An 11,002-nucleotide genomic window follows, 5' to 3' on the forward strand; every position below is an offset into this window, starting at 1 on the left:
AATGGCCCCCGTGCAACAGATTTGGGAATCTCAGTGAATTCCAGGTGATTCTGGACTTCGGAGTGGTGAAGGAATCACAGAGAGAGTGGAGAAGCCCCATTTCAGAGGCTAGACACAGAAAAGAAAGCCATTGTCACTGGCTAGGCTGAACAGTCTGTAAGATTCAGTTTGCCCTGAAAATCTGAGCTTCCGGTACCTGCAAATCATTTCTTCACTCCCTGGGGAGGCTCTCAGGATGAATTTATTCCAGGGTCTATTTTCTACTCTTCACAGAGCTCAGGGAATTCTCCAGGAGCCCTGGCCAACCAGAGGGTCCTCAGGGATTGTACAGGAGAATCATAAAGGATGCTGTCCAGTATGCCGAGCGGGAGATGTGAAATTCCTACACCGATTCTCAGGGCTCTGCCTTCCTGTCACTGTAAGGAGATTTCTTGTTTCTGCTGAGCAGGATTTTGGTGAGTTGCTTGTTTCTGCATTAAAGTTAGTGTTCAGGGCTTAGTCAGACACAAATAACTGATCTTAAAAACAAGAATTTGTCTAAACTATTTCTAGTACATTTGTAGTTCCAATTTACCAGGTAAATCCCTTGTCTTTCTGACAATACTAAACAGTTCAAGTTGCTGTGCTGGTGAATTTCTGCCCTGATGGTTCTTGACTTAAAACTTGGAACCTTCCTGTGTCCTTCTATTAGGGTGACCAGATGACAGGAAAAAAATATCGGGACACAAGGGGGGCGGTCACCGGAGGAGCAAAAAAACCCAAAAACCGAGTGCTGCCGGTGTAACGACACAAACAGCTCCCTCTCCCAATTCCCTACTGTGGCCCAGTGCTGCTGGCAGTCGGGGGCGGGAGAGGGGGAGCCAAGAACAGCCCAGTGCTGTGGGCAGTCAGAGGAGATTATGCACCCTCCCTTAGCTATGCATACCTTCAGCCTCTGGTTTTCAGGAGAGGGGGGGAAAAAACCAACTGAGAACAGCTAAGTGCTGCCAGCAGCCAGAGGAGACAGAAAAAAAAGCCCGAGAACAGCGGAGTGCTGGCGGCGGAGGAAAAAAAAAAAAGCGGAGTACAGCGTCCCGACTGATTGATCGGGACGCGGGACAAATACCTAAATATCGGGACGGTCCCGATTTTATCGGGACGTCTGGTCACCCTACCTTCTATCTGTCTCATTAGCTGCCTTTTGGGGGTGTCTGGTTTTTCCTCTGGTTCGCTCAAGTTTTCCAATTCAGCGACTCCACTGCCCTGTTGGGAAGTGCACCCAAAGCCTCTGCAGTGGGTATCAGTGTTACCAGAGGGTTCACAACAACAACGGGTCACACTCTGGCCAGATTCTGCTCTCACATTCTGCCTTCAGTAGGTCACTCTCATTTGACACTGGCCCCCCTGAGATCAAAATCACAGCCCACATGTTTGAAATCCCCATATTTCATACCTCATCTCAGAATACCACCTAAACTCCGGATTTTCTTCAGACTCTTTGAGCACCGTGACCCTAACAGAATAGCACTCTCTGGAGCAGGACCTGAAGCTGTGATTTTCACATCTCAGAGCCGAAAGTTAAACACTACAGGTGAATCTGGTTCCACAGGGGCAGAATTCACTCAATCCACATGTAGGGACTTAAATAAATGGCCTGATTTACACCGGCCCTGAGCCTCCAGTGACTTCAACTGGAGTAGTCCTGTGGCCTCTAAGAATGGGTGAGCTTGTTTGGCCTAAAGAAAAACTGAGAGGAGAATTGGTGAAATCTCAAACTCACAGGTTTAAAGGTTCAGAACAAGGAGGATAGTAAATTTTTCAGGAAGGGGTCATAGAATCATAGAATCATAGAATCATAGAATATCAGAGTTGGAAGGGACCTCAAGAGGTCATCTAGTCCAACCCCCTGCTCAAAGCAGGACCAATTCCCAGCTAAATCATCCCAGCCAGGGCTTTGTCAAGCCGGGCCTTAAAAACCTCCAAGGAAGGAGACTCCACCACCTCCCTAGGTAACGCATTCCAGTGTTTCACCACCCTCCTAGTGAAATAGTTTTTCCTGATATCCAACCTGGACCTCCCCCACCGCAACTTGAGACCATTGCTCCTTGTTCTGTCATCTGCCACCACTGAGAACAGCCGAGCTCCATCCTCTTTGGAACCCCCCTTCAGGTAGTTGAAGGCTGCTATCAAATCCCCCCTCATTCTTCTCTTCTGGAGACTAAACAATCCCAGTTCCCTCAGCCTCTCCTCATAAGTCATGTGCTCCAGACCCCTAATCATTTTTGTTGCCCTCCGCTGGACTCTTTCCAATTTTTCCACATCCTTCTTGTAGTGTGGGGCCCAAAACTGGACACAGTATTCCAGATGAGGCCTCACCAATGTCGAATAAAGGGGAACGATCACGTCCCTCGATCTGCTGGCAATGCCCCTACTTATACAGCCCAAAATGCCGTTAGCCTTCTTGGCAACAAGAGCACACTGTTGACTCATATCCAGCTTCTCGTCCACTGTGACCCCTAGGTCCTTTTCTGCAGAACTGCTACCTAGCCATTCGGTCCCTAGTCTGTAGCAGTGCATGGGATTCTTCCGTCCTAAGTGCAGGACTCTGCACTTGTCCTTGTTGAACCTCATCAGGTTTTTTTCGGCCCAATCTTCTAATTTGTCTAGGTCCCTCTGTATCCGATCCCTACCCTCTAGTGTATCTACCACGCCTCCTAGTTTAGTGTCATCTGCAAACTTACTGAGAGTGCAGTCCACACCATCCTCCAGATCATTAATAAAGATATTAAACAAAACCGGCCCCAGGACCGACCCTTGGGGCACTCCGCTTGAAACCGGCTGCCAACTAGACATGGAGCCATTGATCACTACCCGTTGAGCCCGACGATCTAGCCAGCTTTTTACCCACCTTACAGTCCATTCATCCAGCCCATACTTCTTTAACTTGGCGGCAAGAATACTGTGGGAGACCGTATCAAAAGCTTTGCTAAAGTCAAGGAATAACACATCCACTGCTTTCCCCTCATCCACAGAGCCAGTTATCTCATCATAGAAGGCAATTAGGTTAGTCAGGCACGACTTCCCCTTCGTGAATCCATGCTGACTGTTCCTGATCACTTTCCTCTCCTATAAATGTTTCATAATTGATTCCTTGAGGACCTGCTCCATGATTTTTCCATGGACTGAGGTGAGGCTGACTGGCCTGTAGTTCCCCGGATCCTCCTTCTTCCCTTTTTTAAAGATGGGCACTACATTAGCCTTTTTCCAGTCATCTGGGACCTCCCCCGATTGCCATGAGTTTTCAAAAATAATGGCTAATGGCTCTGCAATCTCACCCGCCAACTCCTTTAGCACCCTCGGATGCAGCGCATCCGGCCCCATGGACTTGTGCACGTCCAGTTTTTCTAAATAGTCCCGAACCACTTCTTTCTCCATAGAGGGTTGGTCACCTTCTCCCCATGCTGTACTGCCCAGTGCAGCAGTCTGGGAGCTGACCTTGTTCGTGAAGACAGAGGCAAAAAAATCATTGAGTACATTAGCTTTTTCCACATCCTCGGTCACTAGGTTGCCTCCCTCATTCAGTAAGGGGCCCACACTTTCCTTGATTTTCTTCTTGTTGCTAACATACCTGAAGAAACCCTTCTTGTTACTCTTAACATCTCTTGCTAACTGCAACTCCAAGTGTGATTTGGCCTTCCTGATTTCACTCCTGCACGCCTGAGCAATATTTTTATACTCCTCCCTGGTCATTTGTCCAATCTTCCACTTCTTGTAAGCTTCTTTTTTGCGTTTAAGATCAGCAAGGATTTCGCTGTTTAGCCAAGCTGGTCGCCTGCCATATTTACTATTCTTTCTACACATCGGGATGGTTTGTTCCTGCAACCTCAATAAGGATTCTTTAAAATACAGCCAGCTCTCCTGGACCCCTTTGCCCTTCATGTTATTCTCCCAGGGGATCCTGCCCATCTGTTCCCTGAGGGAGTCAAAGTCTGCTTTTCTGAAGTCCAGGGTCCGTATTCTGCTGCTCTCCTTTCTTCCTTGTGTCAGGATCCTGAACTCGACCATCTCATGGTCACTGCCTCCCAGATTCCCATCCACTTTTGCTTCCCCTACTAGTTCTTCTCTGTTTGTGAGTAGCAGGTCAAGAAAAGCTTTGCCCCTAGTTGGTTCCTCCAGCACTTGCACCAGGAAATTGTCCCCTACACTATCCAAAAATTTCCTGGATTGCCTGTGCACCGCTGTATTGCTCTCCCAGCAGATATCAAGGTGATTAAAGTCTCCCATGAGAACCAGGGCCTGCGATCTAGCGCTGGGGTCTACTTTCTCTGTGCCCCGGCATCTCTGGTTCTGGAGAGGATGAGAAGCACCAAAAAGCAGTAAAAAGAAAAGCATGTTTCTGGCATGGAGAAAACCAGGCAGGGTTGTAAATCTCAGCAGAGGAGGTCCAGGAATGAGGAATGCCCAGTGTGTGTGTGTGGGGGGGGGGGAGGAGGGAGAGAGTGTAGTATCCATAACAACTCTGATGCAATAAACAGTGATAATAGAGTGCATGGTCCTGCCTCCAGTGTCAATCCTTCCTGCTCTCTCAATTTCTACCCCCAACACCCTGCACAGACTGAGCAGCTGTTGGGGTTCCCTTTGCCCCCAGAGAGGCTGTTCATTCTGATCTCCCCCATTTCACTTTTGCAGGGAGATACTCAGTTTAACTTGTCTTGGACTCCACAGTGACAGTTCACAGAAATACCTTCTGTCATGTGGTTTTGGTCCTGGGTGAGGTGTGTCACTATGTGGCAGGGCTGGAAGGTGTGTAGGACCCACATGGATGGGCAGACAATGCTTGGGGTTGTGGGGGCAAGCAGGGGGCAGATACACAGACAAGCAGGCAGCACTCAGGGTTGTTGGGGCATGCAGGTGGTACAGGGAAAAGCGGGCAGTGCTGGGGCTTGTGGGGAAGGAAGGAGGGGTGCATGGACAGGTAGGCAGCCCTGTTGGTTGTGGGGGCAAACAGCACAGTGTACACAGAGAAGCAGCAGCTCTGGGGGTTGTGGAGCAGCCAGGGGGTATACACAGGCAGGCAGTGTGGGGGGTTGTGGGGGCAAGCAGGGGGTGTAAATGGACAGGTGGGCAGTTCTGGACTTTGCAGAAGTAGGCATGCGGTGTATATGGAGAGGCAGTCAGTGCTGGGTGTGGTTGGGGCAAACAGGGGGTACACAGACAATCAGGCAAGCACTGGAGTATGTGGGGAGGCAGGGGTATGTAGACGAATAGGTGGGGAGCACTGGGGGTTCTGGGGCAGGCAAAGGGTGTACACAGACAGGTGGGCAGCACTGCTGAAATTCATATCTTCATTTTGATTGTTGGTCCAAGTCTAGCGCTGGGACATTTCTTGGCCCCAAGGACGTGTAGGTGCGGCTCAGGACTCTTTGGCCCTGCAAGCTACAGAACTGCAGCCTGGGTGTCACAACCTTTACTCAGTTTGGTTTCCAATTGTTGTTATTGAATGTTATTTACGTAAATTCAGGCATTTCACCAGTAGAAAGAGTCATTGATCTTTCCTCCTCAGATGGTTCAACTTCCCATCATATTCTGACCCTATGTCTGTACTCTCCTTCCCCATCCTAGGCTGGCCCGATTCCAGCAGCACCCTGGTCCCTGTGGTTAGATGATTGACTGTGTGTGTGTATTCTCTCTGTGTGCTGTCCCAGCTCTGCACACACAATGGGCACAGTAGACCTCGAGTGAACTCCCCAATGACCAAGACAGGTTTGTTGTTGATGAAGCTCAGTACTAGTATCTGCAGACTCTAACGGACGACTAATACATGTATACCCGTAACAATCGACCAGCTCAGTGAACAGTGGGACTTTTCATTTTTCCCTAGCCTAGACAAAGACCCTCCCTCTGAGATACATCTTTATATTCTGATACAAACAGGTTACGTACTGGCCATCTGACATAATTGGTTACTGTCCCCTGATGTGCTTGTTATGACCCATCTTCTTGTACATGCTGGTTTGATTAAAACATCTGTATTATGTATTAATATTCTGACCTTATCTTTTCTGAGGGGTGAGAGTGTGTTCCTGTTATCCTTGGGGAATGTTTTTGTAGCATCCTTGATATTTGGATGATCTGGTACCACTTGATATTGGGATGTTTTTGCATGAACACTCTACTCTGTGACTAGCACTTCTTAGGAATGTGTATTTCTGCAATATCAGCCCAGTTCTTGTCAGATTCTCTGAGCAGTTTGTCTTTGCTTTATATAAGTAAAGCTTTGTCTACTTTAGCTCAGGCCTCAAGCCTCATACCAGGGCTTTGATACAAGGGTTTATGTTTCAGGTTCTTTTCCTACTACATTCCCACACTTTTGTCTTTTTATGGGGAAGATGTTCACCCATCATCCCAGGAAAGGATAATGCATGGACTGAAGATGACCCAGTGGGATAAACAGTGTTATGTGGCCACCTTACTTTCCCATCTGCACATATATGCCCCATCTGTCCCATAGACTGCACATTCCCTCATACGACCGATGGACAGATTTTATTTTCCAATTTGTTTTTAGTCCCTTATACTAGATCTGGGAATGTTAGGCTCAGGACCATGACTTTGAAATGCAGGTTTATGATTAAGCTTTGGGAGCAATTTTAGATAATTAATATGTATGAATAATGTAGATATGGTGTATATATTGGTATGTTACATATGGGTATGTATGCATAGAAAGTACGTGTATATACGACAGCACTTTATATCCAGGCATAACAATCCCTTTCCAGTCTCAGTGGTGAAGTTTGGCGCTTGTGGCAAATTCCTATTAGGGAAATTACTGTTACCACCTGTATTATTATTGGCGGTAGGTTGAGTGTTCTGAAATACTGGATTGGCATTATTACAGTGTGTCCCACAATGCTGTGTGTATGAGAAGTAAAACAGAAATTTGGAACAATGACATTACAAATGAGGCCTTTACATACAAATGTCTTTATTTATAAATGTAATGAGTTACTGCACAGGACTGTCCAGTCATGTCAGAGGTTACCCATACTGCTGGTCGTCTCTCTTCAGTAAATTTTAGTGGGCAGGAAACAGGAATGACTAGCTTCTCTGTTCCATTGGTTGTATTGCTCTGTGATGCACCCGTAGCTTTGCTGTGTCAGGATTTAATATTGATCTCCAGGCACTGAACAAGATTGTTTTGAATAACATGTGCCTTACTTAGGATGTAGCATTACTGACCCGAAAGTGTGACTGATACTATCAGGGAATTTATTCACCCAATTAATAGTTACCATGTAACTAATTCCCCCCCCCCAAACCTTTATATTTGTTGCCATTCATGTTTTATTGTTACCTGGGTGTTAGAAAGGTGAGACAAGGAGGGGGCAAGCAGGGGTAATGGTTTGCTTTGTCCCGGAGCAGATAAGCATGCTGGCTGTCAGAAACGGAGCTTTGAAAGGGGATAGACGCTTGCCTGCACCTGAGCTCAAAACAGTGACAAGAGTGGCCACTTGACTTCAGGGGATTATGGGACATTTTCGGGGGTCAATCACAGCGCAGTAATGCAACACATTATCCACACTGATGCCTGGGCATTTCAGCCGGGGTGCAGCAAGCTTTATGCTTCTCATGGAGGTGGATTACCAGGAGCGCTCCAGCTGCAGAGTCCAAGTGCTCTAAGTGCCTTGCCAGTGTGAAGACCTCAGGAGTTAGGGTGCCAAGGGCTGCTTTAATGCGCTCTAACTTGCTTTATATAAGTAAAGCTTTGTCTACTTTAGCTCAGGCCTCAAGCCTCATACCAGGGCTTTGATACAAGGGTTTATGTTTCAGGTTCTTTTCCTACTACATTCCCACACTTTTGTCTTTTTATGGGGAAGATGTAGCCAAGCCCTAAGAAACAGATTTCTGGGTACCCATCTGGCTCTGTCAGTCACCTACTACAGGACAGGCCCAACAAAGGAAGGAACAGAACACCACTAGCCATCACCTACAACCCCCAGCCAAAACCTCTCCAGCACATCAATGATCTACAACCTATTGTGGAAAATGATCCCTCACTCTCACAGACCTGGGGAGGCAGACCAGTCTTCTCTTACAGGCAGCCCCGTAACCTGAAGCAAATACTCACCAGCAACACACAACAGAAGCACTAATCCAGGAACCAATCCCTATTACAAACCCCATTGCCAACTCTGTCCACATATCTACTCAAGGGACACCATCATAGGACCTAACCACATCAGCCACACCATCAGGAACTTGCTCACCTGCACATCTACCAATGTGATGAATGCCAACATGTGCCAGCAATGCCCCTCTGCCATGTACATTGGCCAAACTATCTTGCAAACTTGACATTATCAGACTGGGTCTGAATAGAGACTGGGAATGGCTGGCTCACTATAAAAAGTAATTTCCCCCACTTTTTGGTATTCACACCCTCTCATCAACTGTTGGGAGTGGGCCACATACACCTTGATTGAATTGACCTCGTTAGCAGTGGTCCTCCACTTGGTAAAGTAACTCCCAACTTTTCATGTGTTAGTATATTTATACCAGCCTACTGTAATTTCCACTCCATGCCTCTGATGAAGTGGGTTATAGCCCAAGAAAGCTTATGCCCAAATAAATGTGTTAGTCTTTAAGGTGCCATTGAACTCTTCATTGTTTTTTTCAGTCTAATTCCACATTTTTCATGATCTGAATATGCCACATTTCAGTTTAATTGAATGTCCTCTTTATCTTGTGTTATGAGATGTGGAAACACATTTTGATATACTCTCTACCAGTCAGTAATTTACAGACTTTTCTCGTATCCCCTCTTATACATCTCTTTTCTAAGGCAAAAATCAGTCTTTTCAACCTCTCTCCATATGAGAGTTTCCCCAGGCTTTTGATCATTTTCATTGCCCTTCCCTGATCCACCTCTAGTTCTGTAATATCCTGTCTCAGAAATGTGCCTAGTATGACACAGAGGAGTCCAGAGAAGGGTGAAGCATTGACTGATCTCATGCTTTTGTATTTTCTGTATGAGTCGCCACCCTATTCCTCCTGGATCCCAGTGTTTTGCTTCCTGTCCAGAGTTCATACAGTCAAATTAGAACCTTGTTAGGTGTTTGAGGAATTCAAGCTTTTCCCATCAATTGGCATACACATCACAGCTTATTGACATAGAAATTCATCTGCCATCATGCTGTCCCTTCACCGGCTTGGTTAGGTCCCTCTGAAAACTTCTTTGGACTTGACTGTGATCTAAATATTCTGGTATCATTTGTAAATGTTGGCAACTCACTGCCCTTTCCATATTTTTAATAACTATAAATATTAACCGTAGTATTTGTTATAAAGCATATAACCGCCCGCACTCTGCTTTTCTCCCTTCACAGACACCTTGACCGTTTCTGATCCCAATTGATGCATCAATCACCTCATGGCAGCTTTCAACTTCACCCCTTCTGACACTTCATTATTCATCCTAATGGGTATCCCTGGCCTGGAAGCTGCTCAAGTCTGGATTTCCATCCCTTTCTTTATGTTCTACATTATCAGCCTGTTGGGAAATTTCACAGTTGTGTTTGTTGTAGGCAAAGAACAGAGCCTGCACAAGCCGATGTACCTTCTGATCTGCATGCTGGCGCTCACAGATATTGGCATGTCTACCTCCATTGTGCCAAAGGCACTGTTTATATTTTGGTTCAATTTGAAAGGCATTACTGTGAATGGCTGCCTTGCCCAGACATTCTTCCTGTATGCGATTGCTGTTATGCACTCAGCCATCCTCGTGACAATGGCCTTTGATCGCTACATCGCCATATGTAGCCCTCTGAGATACGCCACCATCCTCACCAACACACGAATAGCTAAGCTGGGGCTAGTGGGTTTGACAAGAGCTGTTTTCTTCATTCTGCCCGAGCCCCTGTTCTTGCGCAGGCTGCCATTCTGTGCGAACCAGATAATCCCCCATACATACTGTGATCACATAGCTGTAGCAAAGATGTCATGTGGGGACATCACAATCAGCAGGGTGTATGGCTTGCTGATAGCAGTTATAGTCATTGGGTTCGACCTGACACTCATTGGCTTGTCCTACAGTCTGATCATCAGGGCTGTCCTCAGAATCTCCTCCAAGAAAGCCAACCTTAAAGCCCTCGAAACCTGCACAGCCCACATCTGTGTCATGCTGACATCGTATACTCCCATCTTCTTCTCCATTCTGACACATCGGTTTGGTCAGGGCATCGCTCCGCACACTCATATAATCTTGGCCAACCTCTGTTTCATCGTACCACCCATGCTCAACCCTATCATTTATGGGGTCAAAACCAAAGAGCTTCGTGACAAAGTGGGCAAATGCAGAAGGTGATCACTGGGGGCCACTGACTTTAAACCTGCATGACAAGAGGAGGAAGGATATCTCTTCATTAGTCAAGGATGCTTTTCTTCATTTTGGCTGAGCCCAACATTGTGAGAGTTTACAGTCTGAGAACTCCCTCACACCTATGGTCTTTTCACTCCACGATTGAGCACTGTTCTCTCTGTTGCTGAGTTTCTTCTCTCTGACCATCACCTGTTTCCTATCAGCATCACCCATCCTTCCCCACTCCCACACATCCTGTTACTCAGCCCTTCTGTGACTTCCAGAACACCAAAAGACACTGCAGCTTTCTGACACAAAGTGGCTCTCCAATAGTCCCTGTGTGAACAGGGTTCTGGATATAGTTCGGACAAACAGAAGCTATGCTTTTCGATTGCCAAAGTCAAATAAAGAAACTACAAGGCTGAACTTCTTTATCATATGTGCAGTGATCCGGTGAACAAAATGTACCTGATCTTTCTATGTCCAGTCCTTCAGGAAGCCTGGAAGATAAATCAAATGTTTCATTTGGAAAGTGCTAATAACAGGAAAGCTGCTGCAGGAATTGAGGACATTCTACGAGAACTTGTTTTTGACAGTTATGAAACTGTGTGTTTTTGCTATGATATCGTCTTTGAGTCAAATAACATAGAATCATAGAAGATT

The 11,002-nt window shown here is 46.4% G+C and overlaps 1 protein-coding gene across 1 annotated transcript; it reads left to right on the plus strand.

Annotated features, from left to right (window-relative positions):
- Positions 1-9,412: 9,412 nt before the first annotated feature.
- Positions 9,413-10,345, plus strand: LOC128823607 (olfactory receptor 52E2-like). The gene has a single exon (XM_054005882.1). It carries the CDS (start codon positions 9,413-9,415, stop codon positions 10,343-10,345), a length of 933 nt encoding a protein of 310 aa, XP_053861857.1.
- The last annotated feature ends 657 nt before the right edge of the window (positions 10,346-11,002 follow it).

This window comes from Malaclemys terrapin, chromosome 1 (genome assembly GCF_027887155.1).
Source record: "Malaclemys terrapin pileata isolate rMalTer1 chromosome 1, rMalTer1.hap1, whole genome shotgun sequence".
Classification (NCBI taxonomy): domain Eukaryota; kingdom Metazoa; phylum Chordata; order Testudines; family Emydidae; genus Malaclemys; species Malaclemys terrapin.